General features: G+C 39.1%; 1 protein-coding gene across 1 annotated transcript in view; it reads left to right on the forward strand.

The window, feature by feature from the left end:
- Window positions 1-165: 165 nt before the first annotated feature.
- The window catches only part of acss1 (acyl-CoA synthetase short chain family member 1), a 39,317-nt gene continuing 13,289 nt past the window's right edge, over window positions 166-26,193 (forward strand). The window contains exons 1-8 of the mRNA XM_049463792.1: window positions 166-579; window positions 3,285-3,381; window positions 6,517-6,716; window positions 14,013-14,188; window positions 15,144-15,296; window positions 20,182-20,329; window positions 23,683-23,820; window positions 26,072-26,164. Coding sequence (XP_049319749.1) covers window positions 252-579; window positions 3,285-3,381; window positions 6,517-6,716; window positions 14,013-14,188; window positions 15,144-15,296; window positions 20,182-20,329; window positions 23,683-23,820; window positions 26,072-26,164 — 1,333 coding nt within the window. The 5' untranslated portion in view covers window positions 166-251. The remainder of the gene's footprint in view (window positions 580-3,284; window positions 3,382-6,516; window positions 6,717-14,012; window positions 14,189-15,143; window positions 15,297-20,181; window positions 20,330-23,682; window positions 23,821-26,071; window positions 26,165-26,193) is intronic.

The raw sequence follows: 26,193 nt of genomic DNA on the forward strand, positions 1-26,193 counted from the left end.
AAGTCCAGTCTCACTCAGGGTGCTTTGTTCTGGACGGTGGGCGTGTCTTTGGTCTGTTGTTGACAGTCGACGTGTCAGTTCTGGGTGTGTCTCCTGTGAGCTGCTCGCGCCGCTGGTAGAAGTTAGTGGTGGGCGTGGTGTCCTGCAGTAGGAGTTAGTGGTGGGCGTGGTCTGTAGTCTGGAGGAGTTTGTTGGTGAGTTGGAGGAGTTTGTGAGGTTTGGAGTCAGAGACTCAGATGGAGAATTGAGACATGGCTGCGCGGACCGCTACACTCCTCTACCCGCTGCTGGGCAGAGCCGGAGCGCCTCTGCGGAGGAGACCGCACCGCTGGAGAACCTGGTTCTCCCCGCAGAGCTGCAGCAGGAGCCTGGCCGGCATCACTCCCGCCCTGAGCCCGCAGCTGGCGGGCAGGTCGTACCCGGAGCTGTACGCGCTGTCGGTGGAGGAGCCGGAGCTGTTCTGGGGCTCGGTGGCCAGAGACAGGCTGGCCTGGAGCTCAGACTTCCAGCAGGTTAGCGACTGCGACCTGACGGCGGGGAGAGTCAGCTGGTTCCGCGGAGGGAAGCTCAACGTCTCCGGTGAGAAACCGTCACTTCTTTTAGTGAAGAGAGCCAGCTTCCTCCATTTTTACTGACTTATCATTTCCCCTCTGCTGTCAGTTAGCGGTTCTTGGCTGTGGCTGTTGTTGTAGAGTAGGCTGGGTTCTGGTCAGGGAGGGAACACAGGGTGTAGCCCCTAAAATAGGCCTGCATTACACCTCTGCATTAAAATAAAATACTTTTATTGACTCTACAAATCTGCCGACAAGACTTTCTTTTGTTGTTTTTGTTTAGTTTCGAAAGTAAGAACTTTAAGTTTCAACAGCTTTAAAAACACAGCCTGAAAAACAGCTTGAAAAAGAGCAGCTTTTGCTAGTAACTGGTTGCAGATGGTAGAAGCTGGTGTTTGATGGTTTGTGTGTGTTTGGGCCTAAATATCAAACTATTGTATAATTTACTATATATATTTTTGGGTTTTCATTACTTCTCCTCACAGGAAAAAAAATAAAGAAAAAAAAAATAAAAAAAAAAAATATATATATATATATATATATATATATATATATATATATATATATATATATATATATATATTTAAACATGCTGTTCACTTTAACTGCGGCAAGTTTAGAACAGTTAAACAAAAATAATTATTTTTTCTTTATACGGCTCTTAAAAAAATTAAGAGACCACTTCAGTTTCTATGTAAAGGTATATGTTTAAGTAGAATGAACATTGTTGTTTTATTCTATAAAATACGGACAACATTTTTTCCAAAATTCCAAATAAAAATATTGTCATTTAGAGCATTTACATGCAGAAAATGAGAAAAGGCTTCAATAACAAAAAAGATGCAGAGCTTTCAGACCTCAAATAATACAAAGAAAACAAGTTTATTTCCATAAAGTTTTAAGAGATCAGAAATCAGTATTTGGTGAAATAACCCTGGTTTTTAGTCACCGTTTTCATGCATCTTGGCATGTTCACCTCCACCTCTGTCTTACACACTGCTTTTGGATCATTTCATGCCATTCTTGGTGCAAAAATTTAAGCAGTTCAGTTTGGTTTGATGGCTTGTGATCATCCAGTTTGCTCTTTATTATATTGCAGAGGTTTTTAATTTGGTAAAATCAAAGAAACTCATACTTTATAAGTTTCTTATTTTTTCCAGAGCTGTATGTAACTGACATATAATTGATAATGTAAAGTAAAAGCATTTCAAAATAAATTTTATTTGGCTTTGCTCATAAACATATTAAGCTATAGAACCATCAGAAATTCACAATCACAAATTTTAAATATCTGAAAACCTGTTTACTCTTCGCTATAATTAAAATGATGAAATAACAAAAAAAGTCTGTTTTTGAATTTAGAGCCAAGCAGTCGTTACTCTGACCATGCTGGATATCTAGGTTGGTCTACCTGATTATGATTGTACTCCATCTAAACAATAAACCATCAAACTCCTGCTGAAACGTACCCTATGTTGGTTAAAATCTAAAATGCTCATCCAGCTTAGCCAGTTTGACCAGCTTGACCTGAGCTGGCCTTGTTGTTTTTTTTTCAGCAGGGGGGGGGGTTTACTGTTATATCATGTAAATAACGTGACAGGCAAAAGTTTGGGCACCCCTGGTCAAAATATCTGTGGATTGTATATAGCTAGCTAAAATGAAGAAGAAGAAAAAAGTTAAAGCTAAAAAGTTTTTAAGCATTTTAAACAAGATTTGCTTTTTTTTATTTATATATTTTTTTATTTACTACAGTTTTAGAAGAAAATGCCAAAAAATTAAAGTTTAAGCTAAAACGTTTTCAAGCATTTTAAACAAGATTTGCTTTTTATTTATTTATTATTTTTTTGATCTACTACAGTTTTAAACATGGTTCAAAGCAAAGTTATGTGCACACTGCATGGTCAGTACTTTTGATTTTTACGTACTCTTCTTGCTAAAAGCTTGTGGTTCTGTGAGATTCTTTGACTGCCCTGCAGGTGTTTATTGATGTTTTAGTTAAAGGGTTGTGGGTTAGGTCTTGAAATAATAATAATAATATATTTTGCTGTTTTGCTATAAATACTGCTCTGGAAAAAAGATGATTGTAATGATTGTAAATTAAAAAGCTATCTGCTCGCCTGCATTGCATTTGGTGATGTAAGGCTTAAGCTAATCTGAAGCTGAATGAAGTTTGGAGGTCTGTAGTGATTCTGTGACTCTGCAGAAAGTTGGTTCCTCTGTGCACTATGCTCCTCAGCATCCGCTGACTCCGCTCTGTTATTTTACGCTGACCGAGCACAGAGTCGCTGTCGTTATCAGCTGCTTCCACTGTGCTATAATAGCACTGCCAGTTGACTGTGGAATATTTCATGACTGGGTTGTTGCACAGGTGCTGCATCCTAACACAGTAACATGCTGTAGTTCAGTGAGCTCCTGAAAGCGACCCATTTTTTAAATAATGTTTGTAGAAGCCGTCTACAGGCCTTGGTCCTGGATTTTATTCACCTGTAGCCATGTAGCATGATACATCCGCCCCCATGCTTAACATATGGAAAGGTGGTCATCGGTTTGTCTGAAATGCATACTTTAAAAACCAAACTTTTTGATTTATGAGAACCAAATATCTGTGTGTTTGCTCTCTCAATATTAGAGTTCTTGGTTTAGAGTAACGTTCTGAAGTGATGTTGTGACCCTGCCTCTGTTTCAATTTAGATTTGGAAATATGATTAAATATGTGTATGATCTGATTGACAGTGAACTGTCTGGATGTGCACGCTGCGAAGGATCCAGACAGAGTGGCGCTGATTTGGGAGAAGGATGAACCAGGAACGGAGGAGAGGGTCACCTACAGGTCAGAGCAGAATACATTACATGCAATTACACTGCTTTGTTATCATGTAGACAAAAACAAAAAGAACACTCAGGATTCCACAGTGTAGCGCTGTCAGGTGGTATTTACTTGTGCTAACCACAGCTAGTGCTAGAGGTTAGCCACTAATGCTAATGCTGCTGCACCCAGCCTTAGTGTAAGTCTGTAAATCTGTAAATCTAAGCTTACAGTAAATAAACTGAAATGCTTTACTCACTAATTGTTGCAGGACAGGAAAATGTAGCTTATAAGCCTTTTAATAGCAAATTATCAAATTTAAGTAATAAACAAAAATTGGTGGGCCGAGTGGTCCAGCGGTCTAAAGCACTGTCACTGTGATCAGGAGATCGCTGGTTAGAATCCTGGTCATGGAGCTTGCCATCAGCTGCTAGAGCCCTGAGAGAACACACTTTTTGGCCTTGCTCTCTCTGAGTGTGTACATGGCGCTCTGTCCCCTCATTACTCCAAAGGGTGATGTCGATCAGCACAAGGCATCTGTGAGCTGCTGTATTGTAACAGAGTCGCTTTGCTTTCATCTGAAAGTGCTGTGATGCTACTCTTGCTGTTACAAAAGAGGTGGTGGCTGACTGCACATGTGTCGGAGGCATTACCAGTGATATGGGATATACAGCTGGGTAGCAGCTGAATGGGTAAGACAGTTGTCCTAGTTAAATTGGGAGAAAATGGGGAAAAAATAAGGTATAAGATATAAACAACCAAACAAAACAATCATAAGGTTTGGACATCCCTTTTTATTTACTGTTTTTATTTCTTTACATAATTTATTTTCTACATTGTAGATTAATATTAAAAACATGAAACCAATTAAGGGACACATATGGAATTACATAGTAAACAAAAAAAAAGTTTTGACTGGCACTGTAGGTTAAAGGCCCTTTAAAGCTTTGTGTGCTATATTATTTTTTTTATTGCTCTGAGTGCACTTTATCATTCATGCTTACGTCGTCCAGCCCGTGTGTGTGTGTGTTTGATCATTTCCAGACTTTTGAAATGGAATGTCCGTGTTCTTGGCAGAGCTCCTTTCAGAGCTACAGGCCAAATATTTACAGTCCCCATGTCCCGCCAAAAAAGTCTGTTGTGGAATCGTCACCTGTTGACAAAACACTGGGCAGCATTAAGCCACCTCTTTATCTGCTGCTCGGCCCAGAGGCTATTCAGGGCTGTGAATAATTCACCACACTGCTTTTATTGAGCAGCATTGGGTCACATTGTGGTCAGATCAGCAGAAGACTGAGGAGAACACTTCAAAGAACTGTGTTCCCATCTGGAGAAGTCATTAAAGGAGGAGTTCAGACCTGAAAAGCTTACGTTAAAGAGCAATGCAAAGCCATTAAGCATTATGGAAATAGGGCCTTGGTTTATTGTTGGATGGTTGATTCTTTTTACTGTTCAACAGTTTGGTTGGTTTGGTTCTTTTAAACTATTTAAGAATAACCTCAGTGAAGATTTATGTCTGACCTCAGTGACCCTAGGAGACACAAAAGCCATGCTTATAAAGAGATATATACATAAGTAAAAGTAAATTAAAATGGATGATCTCCTCTTTTATCAAGAAGATGCGCTCCCAAGAGAGGGTGCTTTTAATGGTGGGGGTGTTGAATTCCGAGTATTGACGTAAGCGTGCTCGGGCACGGATTGTTTAAACGCAGTGTGAGTGCAGGCTAGTGGGAGAGTGGGGATTATTATGATAGTCATTGTCATTGTATAGTATTTTATTTTGTATTTTATACTATTATACTATAGTTATAGTTATATATAGTAGTTACACGACTGTTGTGACGTATTTCAGTGTGCAGAACACAAATTCCCACTCCTAGGCTTGTTTGCTGTAAATAGTCAGTTAGTTGGGGCAGGTGCTGATTCCTGTTTCTCTTCGCGGGGCTGGCAGCAGGCGAAAGTGAAAGTAGTTCATCAGAGCACGCCTTTGTAACCGATAGGCCTGAATGACCCTGAATGTTCCCAGAGAGGAGCAGTGACGTATGGGTTTCAGTACACAGTGTCCTCACTATACAGCCCCTTACTGGATTCGCTGACCGGGTTTTCATTCATGTTCTACTCAGCTACTCAGCCGGGAACATGACTCAGTACGGATCAGCCGGCACACAAATACAGCAGCAAATAACTGAGCCAAAATAGAATACTCATACAACTCCTGTAAAGAAACTGTGTTGACTGTGGATAAACAGTTGGGATTGATTGTCAGAGCTAACTTCTCAATATATCATCACTTTTAGTAATATTCAGTAGGTTTTCACTGTGCTTAGATTGTTTTTTTATATTTATATATTTCTTAAGTACTAGTAGAGCTCGGGGCTCCGAGTGGTCCAGTGGTTTAAAATGCTGCCACTATAATAGGGAGATCATTGGTTCGAATCCTAGTCATGTAGCTTGCCATCAGCTGCCGGAGCCCCGAGAGAGCACAGTTAATCTTGCTCTCTCTGGGAGGGTAGATTGCGCTCTTTCCCCTCATCACTCCTAGGGTAATGTCAATCAGCACAGTGCGTCTGTGAGCTGATATATCAGAACCAAGTCACTGCTCTTTCCTCCGGAAAGCTTGGCAATGCTGCATTAGCAGCAGCTCGAGAAAAGACAGTGGATGTCTTCACATGTGTCAGAAGAGGCATGTGCAAGTCTTTACCTATTACCATTAGGGCTGCGCAATATATCATTTAAGCATCGTCATCGTGATGTGCACATGTGCAATAGTCACATCGCAGGATGTACAGGAGTAAACACAAGGTGACCGCATGGCCTCCATCCACATGGTTGGGCACGTGCTTGTAAACGCATGTGTCGAAAGCTGTGCACCTCATATTTTGCCAGTTCCAGCTAAATTCACCTTTATTTATTTACACTTTAAAAAGCCATTTAAAGGGCCAATTACTGTTGTTTTGCTGTGAGAGCTTTGCAATTACTCAGCTCTTGATTGGTCCGGATGCGAGATGGCGCGTGGGTGGGGATGGGGCTGGTGACGTCATGGATTGTTGATGCCCTGCGTTGTTTAATATTGCGATATATATCATAGAAAAAAGAACATTTGCTATGTAATTTTTTCCCGCAGCCATAATTAATACGTCTTTCTTTTCTTCTTGACAGAGAGCTGCTGGAGATGACCTGCCGGATAGCTAATACCTTAAAGAGTCTTGGTGTGCAGAAGGGTGACCGTGTGGCCATCTACATGCCTGTGTCTCCAATAGCGGTGGCGACCATGCTGGGGTGTGCTCGGATTGGGGCGGTTCACACGGTGGTGTTTGCTGGGTTCAGTTCTGAGGCTCTGGCTGGACGGATTCAGGACGGTGAGTACACTAAGGCTACCTTCACACAGCAGGTAAAAAGTGGCACTAATCTGACTTTCTGACCAAATCTGCTATTTAGTTTAGGCTGTTTACACCATCTTTTTAATGTAACCCATATCTGACATATCTAATTTTTTCTTCTACTCGCAGCCTTTTTTGTTTTTCCTTGGTGGAAAAGTTGTATGAATACCGATATGGCCATTAAGACAGTCATATGTTATGTTTACACAGAGTTTAATTGTGGCCCAAATCTTATCTTTTACATCATGTGACACAAAATGTGTTGTTTGTGCTGTTTGGGCCACTTCAATAGGTCATAATGAAATCCAGAAACAATGGTTTGGAGGGCCATGTATCATCTGCTGGTGTTGGTCCACTGTGTTTTATTAAGTCCAAATTCAGTGCAGTGTTTTCCTGAAGAATCTTACAGAACTTCATGCTTCCCTCTGCTACTGACAACCTTTGATTTTCCAGCAGGACTTGACACACTGCCCACACTGCCAAAAATGCCAGTTGGTCTTATACAGCTCTGGAAAAAATTAAGAGACCACTTCAGTTTCTGAATCAGTTTCTCTGATTTTGCTATTTATAGGTTTATGTTTGAGTAAAATAGACATTGTTTTATTCTATGAACTACAGACAACATTTTTCCCAAATTCCAAATAAAAATATTCTCATTAAGAGCATTTATTTGCAGAAAATGAGAAATGGCTGAAATAACAAAAAAGATGCAGAGCTTTCAGACCTCGAATAATGCAAAGAAAACAAATTTATATTTATAAAGTTCAGAAATCAATAGTTGGTGGAATAACCCTGTTTTTTAATCACAGTTTTCATGCAAACTGGCATGTTCTCCTCCACCAGTCTTACACACTGCTTTTGGATAACTTTATGCCTTTACTCCTGGTGCAAATATTCAAGCAGTTCAGTTTGTTTTGAAGGATTGTGATTATCCATATTCCTCTTGATTATATTCCAGAGGTTTTCAATTTGGTAAAATTAAAGAAACTCAGCATTTTTTGTGGTCTGTTCTTTTTTTCCAGAGATGTATATTTTGTTCAAATGTTTGGTTTTCATTGGCTGTAATTTATAATCATCAACAATAAAATAAGTAAATGCTTAAAATAGATCACTTTTGTGTAAAACATCTATATAATATGAGTTTCAGTGATCAGATTTGATCAGAAAATTGGATTTTGTGAACAAAGCCATATTGTTGAGAATCACATATGTATTGACATATGTTTTAATACCACATATTGAAGTGTCCCAAATGAGAATCAGAACATTTTCTTTTTTGTTTACACTGCCACACACACACACACACACACACACACAATGTAAAGGCTGTATTTGGGCCACTTTTAGCTGCTGTGTGAACCCAGTCTAACAGACTGTAAAGAGCTGATAAACTGCAGTCCAGCTCTGGCAGAACGCTCTCTGTAGACTGTGTGGGTGGATTGTTCAGCCTGGGCTGCTGACCCTGGGCTACTTTTGCCTGACTGCTCTTATTTGGCGCAAATGGCATGAAGAGGAAGTCTGCTGCTGCTCAGCTAATAGTAGTTTCTAACTTGGCTGGTGGTCAGTTTTTCTCCTCCTGGGAAGAAGAACTGCATCTTCAGCGGCGTTGATTAGGCTGGAGGTGTAAACAAACCTCCAACACAAAGAAATAGCAGTCATTAGCATAAAGGAGACAAATCTCTGAATTATTTAACACTTACACTTGTCTCTGTGTATGCTGTTGTCATTATATTGATATGCATTATATTTTCAGTAACTTCAATATCAATATGTTAGATTAAGTTTTTTCGTTCTGTATCTTTAGGTTCAGTTTAACACCTTTTCACACTCTGCCCTTTTTAGAGTACTTCTCAGATTTTCTAGGACAAAAAGTGAGAAACCCTATAATTTTACTAATTTCTTTTTTTTATTAGGTCCACTTACATTACCTTTTGACTCTCTGTATCAGTTTACTAGCTATAGCTTCTCAAAACAGCTGAAAGAAAAATACGAGCTGTACAGAATTAGCATAGTACCATAAGCTAACCTAGGCTAGCCTTAGTATTTGTTTGTTTGCCAAAAATATACTGTTTTTCTCTGTGCAAATTTCACTTACATGTGACTTGAGTAGCACTGCTGAGGTACATTTATGACTAAAATTAAACTAATTGAAAAATTTTACTGAGCTAAAGTAAATGCATGATTAAAATAGCACTGCAGAGATAAATGTTTTGAGCTTTGTTGTTCTTTTCCTGGGATGTAAAAAATATTCAGTGTTCTATAAATATTTTAAATTTGTAGTTCTGTAAATGCTGTCTAGCTTTCTTTGGAAAGCGAGACAGAATATGTTTATGGTTAATGTAAGAAAATAGCTAAATTAATGAAACCTCAGGAAAAATAGTGTTCGGACAGATATTTTCCTTGCAGTTTATTCCTATATGACATAATTGTATGTGATTGAAAGGGGTGTTCCAAATTAATAATATAGAAATAATATAGCAAAAAAGGTGGGCAATTAAAAAAAACCTGTTTGTTTGGAGTTTATATGCATGCAATAAATACGCCGCACTTTTTTGTGGTAGATTTTTGTTGTTGCATTACTTTTATTTTTGTTTCATTTTATATTTTGTTACACTTTTTATTATTATTTCATACAAAATCTGAGTCTAAAGCCCTAGGTCCTCTGTGATGTTATACCCGTTTGAAAGAAGCATGTATGTGTTTTTCTTAGACGTCCACTGAGAAAATTACAGGTCTGTCTGGACACACATCTCTGAGATTCGTCACCTTGCGTTTAATAAAATAGCTATTTGTCCAATGCCACGCACCATAATTACACTTTAGGCCCGTGCTTCCACTAAGATCCGCACAAACACAAACAGCGAGTGGAAATGGAGGAGCTACTGAACGCGATGTCATGTGACTGAGAAAGCCAAAAAACTCACTGGTCCTCCTGTTTTTTCAGTTGCAGTCCTTATGCAGGAGTTTTATCACTGGTAGAGTAGAAGTGTGAATTATTTTTCACGAATGTCCCCCCTGAGAAACTAATCCCATCTGGATAGGGCTCAAGAAAAAAAAAAAATTATACAGTAGTATTTTCTTGAAATTAGTTTAAAAACTTTTTTTTTCTTGTATTGCCATCGTTATCGCAAATATACTAGCCCACTGCTAATATGTGAACATTAGTCTTTAATTCCAGATTAGCTTTAACCCTTGTTCATATTTTTGTTACTCGTTTACTTTGTTACTTGTATTTAATTCAGCAAAATTAGGCAATTTTACATTAAAATGCTTTACACATGCTCGCTTCACCTAAATTGCAAGCAATATAAACAGCTTACATGGTTAATATTTGCCCTTTACCTTTCTTATGTTACATTTCTTTCAAAAAGTGCTACTCTTTTTTTTTTATTAGTTTTTTAATAAAATGTAAAAGAAAATGAATTAAACTCAAGATATGAGTAGAATTTTTTTTTGTTTCAAATTTACAAATGAAGCAATGTTTATTAGCCCCTGGCCAAACATACTGTATGTAATATAAATGTGTAGGGGGGGTGTACAGTGTGTGTTTATAGAAAATGTGTTTTGATATATGTTTTTCACAAAAAATGAGCCAATGCCAATGAGTTTGAGTTAGAAAAAATATTTTTTTAGTATCATTTGATGAAAAATGAAAACGGGTCCCACAGACCTGAACACCACACAAGGGTTAAATGATAGGGGTGGGAATCGTTTACTATCTCACGATTCGATTCGATTCCGATTTTGGGGGCCACGATTCGATTCAAAATCGATTTTTGATTCAAAACGATTTGAATTATACAAATTTCTGCTTCTGGCTTATGAATCTTATTGAAAAAACCCTCCATAATATACACTGGTCCTGGAGCAAGTAATGTGTTACAAAAACAATAAAATGTGCAGGAATGTGGGTCCTCAGTGACAGAGAAATCACTGGGATATCACAATGACGTTAATGAACAATAAATAAATAATAAATAACACTGCTTTATTACCAGGCTACTAGCGGTGGTGTGTAGGTGACGCTGCTGGGCTGATGTGATGATAGCAGTGAAGCGCTAAAGTTCAGGAGCAGCTGCTGATTAACTAGTTAACTTTAAGGTCGTTGTATTTCTTCAGAAAGGGGGCAGGAGGTGGAGAAATTAATTCATATTGTCCATTCCTTAATTCCTCTGTGATGAGGAGCTGAAATTAGCTCTGATTAGCTTATTGTTATTTTTCCGTTCCGCCTTAAATGCTGCAGCCCGCTGCCACCTGTAGCGTTATTTAAGGTGGAACTGGAAAGTTAGCTAGTTAGCTAGCTAACAGTTACTGAAACTAACTACTAGCGATCTTTTTTATGCTTGTTATGAAGCATTCTGCCATAAAACATTGAAACTACACGTTAATCTAAGGTAATATAGTGCTTGTTCTGCCATCTTACCGGTGATTCTCAAACACCTACGCTCTGTGTGTGTCTGGAAGATCTCCGTTTGAAAGGACAAGCGCTATCCCCAGGGTTGCCAGGTCCAACAAAAATACCCAGCCCAAAATCAGTCTAAAACCCGCCCCTCAGAATCGATTTTAAATCGATTCTGAATCGTAGTAAATGAGAATCAAGATTCTTATGTGAATCGATTTTTTGGCACACCTCTATTAAATGACCTAATTTATTGAGCTCTTTATGGACTTCAGTGGTCTGTACATGTGCTGCTCAGCTCATTAATCTGTGTGTTTTCAGCTGATAAAACTGCAGCTGTTCACAGTTTTTTCTTTTCCACTTTCTGACCTTCTTGCATTTTACCAGATAAGAAGTATCGTAGAATAGCTGCAGGCCTTGAATTTGACTAGTTGCCACATGTTACCACACTGTAGCTCAGACCCTGGGAGGAAGTGGAACTGCTGTGTGAATGTTTAACTAGGAGTTTAATGTGTGAGCATATTAAAATGACTGCACTTTAGATACATATTCACAGGATCTGCACTTTATTTATGAAAGATTCTTTTGCCACTGAGGTTAAACAACCCATATCTGAATATCCTGAGATTTTATTTACAACCCCAAATAATTTACAACCAAAAATTAAGGCAACATTTCATGTTTTGTCTGCTCAACTTTATTTCATTTATTAAAATGGATCCAAGCCTGTATTCTAGACCTGCAACACATTTACTTCCCTGTTCAAAACAGCCTGGTGGTAGGCAGGTTAAACAACACAGCAACCACTAACTAACACCCTAGCAACCCCCTGGGAATTGCTGAAGCAGCACAGTCACTGCTTTAGTTATTTTCCATTTTTCTTCAGGCAATGCATTTTTAAGCTGTTCAGATTTTAGGCAAGTAAAATAGCATGGGATCCACCTTGCACAGTTAAGTAACACCCTAGCAACCACCTTGGAATTGCTGATGAAGCACAGTCACTGCTTTAGTTTTTTTTTTTTTTTCAGTTTTCTTCAGGAAATGCATTTTTAAGCTGTTCAGATTTTAGTCAAGTAAAACAGCACAGCAAGCCCCTTGCGAAGAGTAGTAACACCATAGCAACCACCTTGGAATTGCTGAGGCAGCACAGTCACTGCTTTAGTTTTTTTTGCATTTTTAAACTGTTCAAATTTTAGGCAAGTAAAACAGCATAGCATCCACCTTGCACAGTTAAGTAACACCCTAGCAACCACCTTGGAATTGCTGAAGCAGCACAGTCACTGCTTTTAGGTTTTTTTCCAGTTTTCTTCAGGAAATGCATTTTTAAGCTGTTCAGATTTTAGTCAAGTAAAACAGCACAGCAACAAACTTGCACAGAGTAGTTACACCATAGCAACCACCTGGGAATTGCTGAAGCAGCACAGTCACTGCTTTAGTTTTTTCCATTTTTCTTCAGGCAATGCATTTTTAAGCTGTTCAGATTTTAGGCAAGTAAAACAGCATAGCATCCACCTTGCACAGTTAAGTAACACCCTAGCAACCACCTTGGAATTGCTGAAGCAGCACAGTCACTGCTTTAGTTTTTTTTTTTTTTCAGTTTTCTTCAGGAAATGCATTTTTAAGCTGTTCAGATTTTAGTCAAGTAAAACAGCACAGCAAGCCCCTTGCGAAGAGTAGTAACACCATAGCAACCACCTTGGAATTGCTGAGGCAGCACAGTCACTGCTTTAGTTTTTTTTGCATTTTTAAACTGTTCAAATTTTAGGCAAGTAAAACAGCATAGCATCCACCTTGCACAGTTAAGTAACACCCTAGCAACCACCTTGGAATTGCTGAAGCAGCACAGTCACTGCTTTTAGGTTTTTTTCCAGTTTTCTTCAGGAAATGCATTTTTAAGCTGTTCAGATTTTAGTCAAGTAAAACAGCACAGCAAGCCCCTTGCGAAGTGTAGTAACACCCTAGCAACCACCTGGGAATTGCTGAAGCAGCACAGTCTTTATGAATTCAGTTAAACTTTTCTAAAAGTTTGCATTTATCAGAACCTCAAAGGTTATTAAAATGAGGTTTTATTGTAACTTTTATCCAGTAATAAAGATGTGGAACTGAAATTCACCACAATAGCAGTAATACTCTCTTGAGCATTGGTGTGATGACTTTCAGAACACTGGCCTGGCCACATGTTTCTTGGCTACATTACATAACACTGGAGTTTTTTTTTAATGCTTGCCTTTGTGCCTGACCGTGAGCAGAAGTTGGGTATTAAGTTTTACTGTTAGTATTTGCTTTAATGTGAAAGATAAGAGCTGCATTTGTAAGGAAAAGGTCAAAGGGGCAGAAAACTGTAAACCCAAGGACCGCTGAAGTAAATTATAGGTGTACTGAGTAATGTTTCACTCGTAAGTCATGTGCTGTTTGCTCTTTACTGGTCTACTGGTTACTGCTGAGGGGTGTAACAGCTCAGCGAAAACCTAGTAGCACCCAAGTATCCCTAACTATCAACATCCTGGGATCTGCATTTATTCAGTAAATGCACTTTTAATTGTTTTATTAAGACAGTTTTGCCTTTTTCAAGTAGATTGACACAGTATTTACGTAGCAAAAACCAAGTAACCCCCTAGCAACCACCTGGGAATTGTTGAAGCATATCAGCCACTGCATTATCTTAAAAATAATGTGTTTTTATGGTTTTATTATTACAATCTTGCTATTTAAATGTCAGCAAAGTAAAACAACACATGAATCACGTAGCAACGACCAAGTAACACCCTAGCAACCACCTCCTCTTTCCCTTAATTGGGCAGCAGGTTCAGTACAGGTCTGATCTATTGTCTCTCTGTGTTCTCTCTCCCAACACACACCCTTCTGCCCACCCACAGCCCAGTGCAAGGTGGTGGTCACCTGTAACCAGGGTGTGAGAGGTGGTCGCCTTATCAACCTGAAAGCTACGGTGGACTCCGCAGTGAAGAACTGCCCAACAGTTGAACATGTTCTGGTGGCTCAGAGGACCAATCACAGTGTGCCCATGGGCAAACTGGACACGCCCCTGGAGGAGGTAAGGACAACAATGATGAGGAGGGTTGAAGGCTGTGCTGAAATGAAATGAATAGATTTTATTTTTTAATATGGGTATTTTTTGTGTGGCTGAGCTCCCTGCTACCCAGCGATGGTCCCACCCCCTTCTCCACAGACGCAAAGCTTACGCAGGTTGCCAGTGCCAATAAATGATGCAGTGGCAACAACTCTATTCACATTTGTAGCTAAAGTGAGTCAATATAAGACCTAGTCACGATAAGTCACGATAAGCAAAGGTATATTGTCCAAAATGACTTTGATGTTATGCCACTGCCTGGCCAAAAAAAATCACCACCTGTATTGAATTAAGCATATTGGTAAGAGCCTCCAATTGGATAATTACTGCATGGGTAAGTGTGCTTCAGCTGGCAACAAGTTATTTAACCCTAACTGATGCAGTGAGTAGCTTCTCATTTGTTAAACAACCATGCAAAAAAACAGAACCTGTGGTTTCAGAAGAGTCAACATATTGGCATGCATCAAGCAGAGAAAACATCTAAGGAGATTGCTGAAACTACTAAAATCTGGTTAAGAACTGTTTTTAAAAAGTGAAAGGACAGTGAGGGAACATCATTGAGAAAGGAAGGCAGAAAAAAAAATGTTAAATGATGGTGATTTATTAAACGTTTGGTGATTGCCTACCATACAAAGAGTATGAGACTTTCAGACCCTAACCACATTGAGGAACTTTGGGATGTGCTGGAGAAGACGTTGACGATGATTAAACAGTGTAAAAGTGGTTACCTGGCAACCCGGGGTGTGGCAGTTGGAATAAGCAGTGGGTGGGATCAGAGGCTAAAACACAAGCAGATTTTCGCTTAATAATGTATGATTCAAAGAAGACCATGTTGATGTATGGCTAGGTTCTTTATGTTCTTTTGTATGGTAAAACAACAGTGTATGAATATATAATCTCTCTTTCTTTATGCCTGTAGGCCATGGCCAGAGAGTCTTCTGAGTGTGCTCCAGAGCCCATGGACAGTGAGGAGATGCTCTTCATGCTCTACACCTCGGGCAGCACAGGAAAGCCTAAAGGCATCGTCCACACACAGGCTGGCTACCTCCTCTACGCCTCTCTCACACACCAGGTACTCACCTCCCACCGGATAACTGCTGTAGAAGACAAGATAAACATCTTAGCAAATACCTTACGTCCTTGAGGACCCTCGTTGAGTCCATTAACATGCTGTATTCTTGCTGTTACCAGGAGTTTTGAATGTTTATCTTATCACACAGGCAGGAGTGATAAGGTCAGAGGTAAAGGTGATAAAGGTATGGGTGGGCTTAAGATGCTTAAAGTGCCTCCAGACGAGACTAAGTGACAGACCGTGAACCTCAAGCACCACTTTCTCCTACCACAGAAAAGCTAGCATAACCAAAACAGAGCTGTTAGACAGGCCAATTTCAAAAGCACCAAACTGTTACTTCACAATGTTGACTTTTTACAACCCTGCCCATTAGTCAAAGCCTTGTGCAAACTGAACAAAATGGTAAAACTGTGTTCAGACCTCAGGAAAATATGGTGTTGTTGATACTGGAAAGCAGCTCATCACCTTCAGTGGTAGTTAGCTTAATACTGCAATACATAATTAATTACTTTCAGTGTGTTTAATATATTAAATTATATAGAAGCAATATGGCAAGTCAAGGCCGACATTTGAGAGCACAAATCTCAGCATCACACAGAGCCAAAAATTTTTTTTTTTTGTAAATAAATAAATCAGACAAAAAAAAAAAATATGATCTATCAAAACCACAGCTAGAATGTTATAATCATGCAGCTCTTGCCTACCCCGTACGCAGACGTGGCCTCCTCCACTTGTCCGCAATACGCACTTGACTTGCAGGGCATTGCCTTATTGCTGTTTTTTGTGTGTTTTTGTAAGTATTCTTTATGCTAAATATTTAAGTTTGTTTGTTCAGAAAGATTTGTATTTTATGTTCTTAAACCACGTTAAATTAGATTAGAAGAAAGTCATTCAGACATCATTCTTGTAGCTTAATTTACCAATATAGAGGCTTGTGGATCATTGTTTACATTGTTTGTGTTTTAATCTTTTGGAGATCTGTTCTTAATAAACATTTCTTCAGGGTTGCAATGTTAATTACAATAATTCTGAACAGATTTCGCTCATTCAAACAGCCCAAAAATGTTTTTAAAAAGCTCAGTTTTAATGCTCTACTTACCAAAAAAATGCTGGGTTTAAATCTGGCTTGGACTCATAATTACAGTTTATAGGGTGGGATGTGCTCGGACAGAAAATGCACAGGTTCAGGTCGGGTCGGGCTGGATTTTTTGGGCCGGATCTAAGCTCTACATCGTAGGCTGTTTAAATAATCTTGCAGACTGCATTGATTTGGCAACACTGTTACACGGTTTAGCCACATGCTGATTTCTGCAGATTCCTTCTCATCTTTAGAAACACTAGTGGTTAAATGTTTTGTAAAAAACAGTCTTTGCACTTTTGCCTATATTAGTCATGCTGCCTTTTGCCACAGTTTAGAAATGTGGGAAAGATTTGATCAGACAATGTGCTGTTTAAGCTATAACTGAGATCAGTTATAGAGATTTACAGAAGGATAAAAGATACATTTTATTTAGGATTTCTTTTGGTAGATTTGTCATAAAATTATGACACAATGTACAGGATGTCAAAATATGAAAAAAGCAAAAATGTTGTATGGGAAATTGTAACAGCCCTATTGGGTTGGTTATTCTGACCCAAGGCTCATTTGTGCCCTGCAAACTTCTGGGTGGAGGGAATCACAGGGTATCTCAGCAGCTGTGCTACTTAGGTAATAAAATACTCCTTAATAATCAAATACAAGGATATAAGGATTTATTGGTGTCAGTTTCACAGAAATTTCACAGCCAATATTCTTTAACGCAGGTTTACACGATTTATTTGATTATAGCTCCACCATGTGGATTAATAAAGCAGTAATTTTTTTTAATACCATACTTTTTGCAGTTTAAGGCGCACCATATTATAAGACGCACTATCAATAAACGTCTATTTTAAGAGACACTATAAGGAAATTCTAATTCAGCAGGTCTCACAGCTGGGTGGTGGTGGTGGGGTAGCTAACTAAGTTAAGTAAAGCTAAGCGAAGTAAACAAAACAATAAAATAAAAAAGCATTAAAAAATACTTTCTTTTAAAGTCAAATGAGTGCTGGATGGTAATCTACACAGATTTGTCTCCTGAAAACTGTTTATATTGATGAGTAAAGTGCTTCAGTTTATTTACAGTAAGCTTAGATTTCCGAATTTCTCCAGCACTATGGCTGTAGCGTTAGCATTAATAGCTAACCGCTAGCGACAGCGCTACCCTGAGGAACCTGCAGCAAACCAGTGCGATATTAGCTAGCGGTTTGTGTCACGTAGCTTGTTTTAACACAGCAAAAACGCAGACTACAGTCTGATAATCTAGCCTCTGAACAACAAAAGAGCTAGCATGGTTAGTGGGTAATGCTAATGCTGCTAAAGAAGTGCTAGCCAGGGTTATCAGCAGCAACAGGCTACAATCTGATAATACTCACCTCTGATCTTAAAAAAATAGCGGTTAGCAGGTAATGCTAATGCTACTTCAGCCTCGGTGCTGGAGAACTAAACTAAAACTCCTGTATAATGCTGTACTTTAGTGGAGTGGCTTTACTGCTCCTTATAACCCGACAATTTTTGGGATAATTAAAGGATTTTAAGTGCGCCTAATAGTACGAAAAATACAGTAAGTCAAATTGGAAGGGGAGTTTTAGTGTAGAAAGCCTATGTTTTAATAAATATATCCATATTTGATGCATTTTTGACGATGTATTAAAAAGATACAGTTGTGGTCAAAAGTTTACATACACTTGTAAAAAACATAATGTTATGGCTGTCTTGAGTTTTCAATAAGTTCTACAACTCTTATTTTTCTGTGATAGAGTGATCGGAACACATACATGTTTGTCACAAAAAACAGTCATAAAATTTGGTTCTTTCATAAATTTATTATGGGTCTGCTGAAAATGTCACCAAATCTGCTGGGTCAAAAATATACATACAGCAACATTAGTATTTGGTTACATGTCCCTTGGCCATTTTCACGGCAACTAGGCGCTTTTGGTAGCCATCCACAAGCTCCTGGCAAGCTTCAGGTCGAATGTTTGACCACTCTTCTTGACAGAATTGGTGCAGTTCAGCTAAATGTGATGGTTTTCTTGCATGAACCCGTTTCTTTAGCACTGTCCACATGTTCTCAATGGGGTTTAAGTCAGGACTTTGGGAAGGCCATTCTAAAACCTTAATTCTAGCCTGGTTTAGCCATTCCTTTACCACTTTTGATGTGTGTTTTGGGTCATTGTCTTGTTGGAACACCCAACTGCGCCCAAGACCCAACCTTCGGGCTGATGGTTTTAAGTTTTCCTGCAGAATTTGGAGGTAATCCTCCTTCTTCATTATCCCATTTTCTTTCTGCAAAGAACCAGTTCCACTGGCAGCAAAACATCCCCAGAGCATAGTACTACCACCACCATGCTTGACAGTAGGCATGGTGTTCCTGGGATTAAAGGCCTCACCTTTTCTCCTCCAAACATATTGCTGGGTGTTGTGGCCAAACAGCTCAATTTTTGTTTCGTCTGACCAGAGAACTTTCCTCCAGAAGGTTTTATCTTTGTCCATGTGATCAGCAGCAAACTTCAGCCGAGTCTTAAGGTGCCTTTTCTGGAGCAAGGGCTTCTTTCTTGCACGGCAGCCTCTCAGTCCATGGCGATGTAAAACACGCTTGACTGTGGAGACTGACACCTGTGTTCCATCAGCTTCCAAATCCTTGCAGACCTGCTTCTTGGTGATTCTTGGTTGACTCTTGACCATCCTGACCAATCTCCTCTCGGCAGCATGTGATAGCTTGCGTTTTCTTCCTGATCGTGGCAGTGACACAACTGTTCCATGCACTTTATACTTCCGTATAATTGTCTGCACAGTTGCTCTTGGGACCTGTAGCTGCTTTGAAATGGCTCCAAGTGACTTCCCTGACTTGTTCAAGTCAATAATTCGCTTTTTCAGATCCACACTGAGTTCCTTTGACTTTCCCATTGTAGCTTTTGTAGCTGAGTCTAATCACTGGGTCAAATGAGCCCTATTTAAATGGGCTCATGAGAAGTCAACAGCTGTAGTCAATCAGAATCACTTACAAGAAGTGAAGAGGCCATGACATGAAGCTAATTTGATTGACACAACTCGCTACATAACCAAAATTGACAAATTTTGTTGCTGTATGTATATTTTTGACCCAGCAGATTTGGTGACATTTTCAGCAGACCCATAATAAATTTATGAAAGAACCAAATTTTATGACTGTTTTTTGTGACAAACATGTATGTGTTCCGATCACTCTATCACAGAAAAATAAGAGTTGTAGAACTTATTGAAAACTCAAGACAGCCATAACATTATGTTTTTTTACAAGTGTATGTAAACTTTTGACCACAACTGTAATAAGAAATAGCAATCTACCAGCAAGTAAACAGTATGTTTAAAACTCTAACTGTATTTATATACTACTATAAATGGCTTTCTTTGCGTATAGAAAATAAATAAAAATATGTTTTTTTATGATATAGTTTCATTAAGAACCTGAGGGGAAGGGAGAGTGCGTGTATGTAAATATCAGGCGAGTGTTATTTGCCAGGTAGCCTGGACTGTGTACACTCTAAACAGACTTCCCTTCCGTGTAAACTGACTGTGTGTCATGTCCACAAGCAAACAGTGTAATCTGGACTGGGCTCTCTCAAAGATCATTAAAAAAGACTAAACGAGATTACGCTCAGCCTGCTGTTGTCTTTATAGTGTTCATATTTACTTTCAGCTCAGATGATCCCTAACTGTACTACACATCATTGTAAGAAGCACATGTCCCCCCCTCCCCCGTGACCCATTGTTTTGTTGTTAAGTAGTTGACCAGTTTAACCTTTTTTGAACCCGTGTTTTCAGTATGTGTTCGACTATTCTCCGGGTGACGTTTACGGCTGTGTGGCGGACATCGGCTGGATCACAGGCCACAGCTACGTGGTGTACGGACCTCTGTGCAACGGGGCCACCACTGTCCTGTTTGAGAGCACACCTGTCTACCCTGACCCAGGTATGATATTTTGCCCATGTACACTGGCACAGGGACATGTATCAGTTGTATGTTGAAACAGATATTGTGCCATTGGATTTAGATGGCGTAGATGGCGCTTTATCCTCACATCACTCTACACTAGTGTGGTGTTGGGCAATGATTGCTGGGGATCTTCCAAGCCAATCAAGCTCATTGGCTGCCTATAAATGGTGGAATGACCCTAATTTTTAATCACAGCTTTCATACACAGTCTTGGGATTCTCCACTAGGCTTTCACACTGTTTTTGGGTGACTCTGTGCCACTCCTGGTGCAAAAAAATCAAGCAATCCAGCTTGTGACTGTCTTGATTACATTACAGAGATTTTTTAATTGGGGGTTTATGTCTAGAGATTGAGCGTCAACTTATTTGATTGTTAGTCAGCAACCACAAAATGGCAAATAGTAGCTGGATGTGCACGGAAAGAACAGTTTATAACTTTTTATAACAGCTCAAGTCACGTAAAGCTAGAAAACAACCCTTTATCGGTGGGAGGTAAAGAAGAGCCAGGCTTTCTGTTTCTGTTTGCCCTTTGCACAAAATGCCATGGGGATATACGTGCATTTAAATGCTTTGGGTGATGTTTATTCTTGCTGTAGAGTTAGTACTTAAACATCAGTAAAACACAGGTTTTAGGAAACATAATATATTTGAAAAGAACAAAAATATTATGCACGTATTATTAAAAAACAATATCTTGCTAAGGATCTGCAGTTTTGTGTTTTACCACCCTGTAACATTTGGCCTAAGTTGTCTTTGTAATTGAGAAATGCTGCTTTGTAATGAACTCTCTGTAGATCCTGAGCTCTACAACAGATAAAGATCTCTCACAGGACACTCCTTATCAGGGGGGGCGTTGTTTCTCGTAGTGTTTTAGGGTTTTAAATGTATTGCCGTCACCTCTAGAGTTTATTGTGTCCTCTCTGTTATCCAGGCTTTGAGATAATGGTGTTTTATCAGGTTTCAGGCTGTTGGGGGTCTTAGCCTCTACCCACCCCCTTATCAGTCACCTTCAGATGCTCTTCAGGCCTCAAACTGTCATGACTATTGTTCACTCTCGCTGAGTCAGAATTATGACCTCAGGACAAGTGCTGAGTTTACGAACTGAGAGCATGGTGTCTATTAGGGCTGCACAATATGGGAAAAAACTGTTAAATAATTTTAAACACAACTGTATGTTAGGTTTGGTTGTCCGGCAGGACCACACTCTGTTTTAATATGTGCCCTGCATTTATACAGCTGTGGGACAGCAGGGCCCCTTCAGCTGTTGAAGATCATGAGTGATTGGCTGGTTCACTGCATGTCTTGCCAAATAGCAACAAACGGCAAGTAATTAGATAAAACTAAGTGGTAAAAATAAAATAAGTTATATTGGACAACTATACCCCGTGTCTGCTAGAACAGTGTGCTCTAAGTGTAGGGGTTTTTGCATGACCTGCAATGTGATGTTTGCGCATGTGCACATCGTGATGACTTTGCTTAAACAATATATCGTGCAGCCCTAGTGTCTATATATTTATACAAGATATGGACAATAATTTGATATTGATATTTATTGTGATAGAATCTATATTTTAATAAAGGTAATACAATTTTAACACATTTTTGCTAATGCAGTATCATTCAGAACCTGCTCGTGGTCTGCATCAAGCCAGTAACTCAGCCTATTAAATTATTAAGCTTCATAACCGAAGACCTGATATAAAAATCAGCAATTATAGGATCTCCAGGGGGGTCCAGCAGAATAAGGCACTGCCACTATGATCAGGAGATCGCTGGTTTAAATCCAGGTCATGCTGCTCGCCATCAGCTGCTGAAGCCAAAGCCAGGGAAACATCATGGATAAGAATTTCTAAAATAACAAACAAAATCCGAACTAACTTTCAAGTTAAACACTAACTAAATGTTATATATATAAAGCAGTGTCCATTGCATATCTATTTAGCCTCGCATTTGCCTTTGCGTAAATTCCAATTGGATAATTGGTTCCATTAAGTTCTATTACATTAATTTATTGCAGGGTATGCTGGCAGTGGGTCCTTCAGCATTCACCCTTGCCTTACCGTGTTTGGGTGTTGCTTTGTATTGCATTGATAGAGACATTTATAGAGAGACTTAAAGCTTAAATGCAGAATTTAAATAGTTCACTACAGAGTCCTGAAACAGTAAAGAACAGTAAAGTGACACATTAACCCAAATCGAACGTTATCTTTGTTTTATGACCCTTCATTACGTGACTTCACAGCTTTGCCAGTGTGTGCAGGACTGTAACAGGAATTTTTTCTTTAAGAGTTAAATAACTTGCATCCTTTTCAAATAGAGGACCTTCAACCTGGCTCATCAGCATCTACGGGGTCTACTGTCTGCATTACATTACATTACATTACATTTGGCAGACGCTTTTGTCCAAAGCGACTCACAATAGTCAATTACAAAGTAATAGGAATTAAGATAAACCATAAGAATTTCTAAAATAACAAACAAAATCCGAACTAACTTTCAAGTTAAACACTAACTAAATGTTATATATATAAAGCAGTGTCCATTGCATATCTATTTAGCCTCGCATTTGCCTTTGCGTAAATCTTTAGACAGGGCTTTAGACAGGGCTTAAAGGAGGTCGAAGGGAAATAAAGAGATAGAGAAGTGAAGGAGGGGAAGAAGGAAATGAGGTTAGAAGTAGTTAGTGTGTTAGAGGTGTTAGGAGAGTAAGAGCTCTTTGAAGAGCTCTGTCTTCAGGAGTTTATTAAAGATAGTGAGAGATTCTCCTGATCTGGTAGTAGAAGGTAGTTAGTTAGAGGTGTTAGGAGAGTAAGTGCTCTTTGAAGAGCTCTGTCTTCAGGAGTTTATTAAAGATAGCGAGAGATTCTCCTGATCTGGTAGTGGAAGGTAGTTTGTTCCACCATTGGGGAACTCTGTATGAGAACAGTCTGGATTGCTTTGTGTGAATGTTTGTTTGGTAAAGCGAGGCGACGTTCACTGGAGGAGCGCCGCGGCCGGGAGGTAGTGTAAGTCTTCAAGAGTGATCATTGCAGGTAGGAAGGAGCTGTTCTGTCATCACCTTGTAGGCGATTGATTGTAAGAGTTTTGAATTTGATGCGAGCATCAACTGGTAGCCAGTGGAGCTCAATGAGCAGCGGGGTGACATGTGCCCGTTTTGGCTGGTTGAAGACCAGACGTGCTGCTGCATTCTGGATCATTTGTCTGCTCACACAAACCTGTTTAAAATGATTATAGGGACCTCTGTGAGCAGGTTCATGCATTTTTACATGCTATTAGGACATGGCTGATGTGTTTGTGTGTGTGTGTGTGTGTGTGTGTGTGTGTGTGTAGGTCGGTATTGGGAGATGGTGGAGCGCTTGAGGATTAACCAGTTCTATGGAGCTCCTACAGCTATCAGGCTGCTCCTGAAGTATGAGGAGAGCTGGGTAAAGAAGTACGACAGATCTTCACTCAAAACACTTGGATCAGGTGAGATGTTACTTATAATGTGCTATAATAGTATTAATAAGGCTGTAAATGTTGTGGAAATGTGTACATGCTATTTTTTAATAGCAAATTTATCACATAACAAAACTGACAAAGCCAGGTGAAGGTGGAATATGGAGCTAGACTATAGTTTGTTTTCTCCATTAAAGCTCTCAGTAAAACTCAGTAGCTCAAAGCATTCTAATATTCTAGTTTAAAAAGCATCAAACTATCCTGAGATATTGCAGTACAGTACAAAAAAAAGGATCTAGTCTGCCAGGTGTAAACCACACTAACCACACTACACTATTATTTTTGTCCACTTCCCAAAAATACACTACCAGCATTAAAAAAATGCTTGATTTTATCCACAGTTTATTCATAGAATATTGTTGTGATTAATCATTTTTTAAAGGGATTGGCTCCAATAATACAAATCTTAGTGTTTTAACTCAGATTTTTTTTATTCACGTTTAAATACATGATTAATCACAGAATTGACACAACTTAATATTAATAAAGTAAATATTTATGTTATGCAGTAATGTATAAATAGTAACCCTATTATTTTACCTCAGTCCAAAAGGTAACAGTTTTGGGGTTTTTTAACTGGCCAATAAATTGTTTTACATCAAAGTTTTGGTTCTGCTGGATTTTCTTTGAAGAAAAAATCAATAGTTTTTACGGTTCTTGTTTTCAGAATAATTTGATGTAAAATGACCTTTGTCCACATATAAAATGTCTATGGCTGTCATCATTAACACATTATTGCATGGGATTGATCTGGAAACATTAATTGATGGGCAGTGATGACTTGGTGGTTAGAGCATCAGGCCATCATTAGCAAGGTTTTGGTTCAATAACTGGGTTTTGCCTGGGTCTACACTGTTGGGTTTTTGAGTAAGACCCTTAACACTTGCTGCTTCCCGGGTGCTATAGTGATGACTGCCCACTGCTCTGGGCACGTGTTCTCACTGTATCACTAAGTGTGTGTCTTATGAGTGTACTCACCTGTTTAATGTGTTTGTGTTTACTGCCACCATTAAAATAGGGTTGAAGTTTAGGAATAAATCTACAGTGGTGGGCGTGGTGGTCTGGTGCAAAAAAATTATTATTAGAGTTATTAGAGTTAGTACATGCCTTTTGTGCATTTCAAGCCCAGCAAGGTGTATTTTTTTGGTTCTCACTGACACGCTTGATTTTGATCAATGAAAAGACAGTGTTTGCCTTGTTTTGCCTGTTGAGAAAGCTATGCCTGGGCTGGGCTGAGGTCAGGCCAATAACACAAATGCCTGATCCCCTGCCAGAGGAATTAGGGCACGCTGCAGTTAGCTCTGCTCTTAAAGGGCCTTTCAGGGTTGGCTTTTTGTATGCCTGAGAAGAAATTGACTCTCCATGGAAAATTGAGGGTCCTTTAAAAGTGTGTTTATGAGTGTGAACATTGTTACAAAAGAGAATCTCAGGGAACATCTGCATTTACTGGAATGTGAATACACACTAAACTACTTGCATATAGATATAGTTTGTTAAAGTTTGTTAAAGAGGCCCTAGATTAGCACACCGTGTTTAATTGGTCTAGTTGTATAATAAAGGGGTTTTGTAGATGGAACCAATAAATAATGAACATCACACTTCTTCCTAACTCATTGTACACTACGTGGACAGAAATATCAGGACTAGGGCTTTGTGTCTATTGGCAAGAACTTGGAGATATGACATGCATCACAATACAGGGGTTATGAATCAATATATTGATTTATATATTGACTCAAAAGAGCCCATTGAAAACCTGTGTAAAGGTCCTTACAACAAATTGTCCTTAGTTTTACCTCATTATGTTCTTAAGTGACGTGGTTTGTTAGAGAACACTAGAGAACAAACAGCATCATGAAGACCAAGGAGCTCACCAGACAGGTCAGAGATAAAGTTGTGGAGAAGTTTAAAGCAGGATTAGGTTATAAAACATATCTCGAAGCAGGCAAGATATCCATGGTCACTCTGGAGGAGCTGCAAAAATCCATAGCTCAAGTGGGATAATCTGTTCACAGGACAACTATAAGTCAAGCACTCCACAAATCTGGCCTTTATGGAAGAGAGGCAGGAAGAAAACCATTGTTGGAAGAAAGGCATAAGAAGCAAACATGTGCAAGAGAGTGCTGTGGTAAAAAAAAAGAACAAAAAAGCTCTAGATTTGACCTTGAAATAAAATAACATCCAGGAATTTTTAATAGAAAACTTTTTTCTCTCATTTCAGTGGGAGAACCCATCAACCACGAAGCTTGGGAATGGTTTCATAACGTGGTGGGAGATGGACGATGCCCTCTAGTGGACACATGGTGGCAGACAGGTAATAAATAACCTATGGTGTGCTTAGCC

The sequence above is a fragment of the Astyanax mexicanus genome, chromosome 14 (genome assembly GCF_023375975.1).
Source record: "Astyanax mexicanus isolate ESR-SI-001 chromosome 14, AstMex3_surface, whole genome shotgun sequence".
Taxonomy (NCBI): domain Eukaryota; kingdom Metazoa; phylum Chordata; class Actinopteri; order Characiformes; family Acestrorhamphidae; genus Astyanax; species Astyanax mexicanus.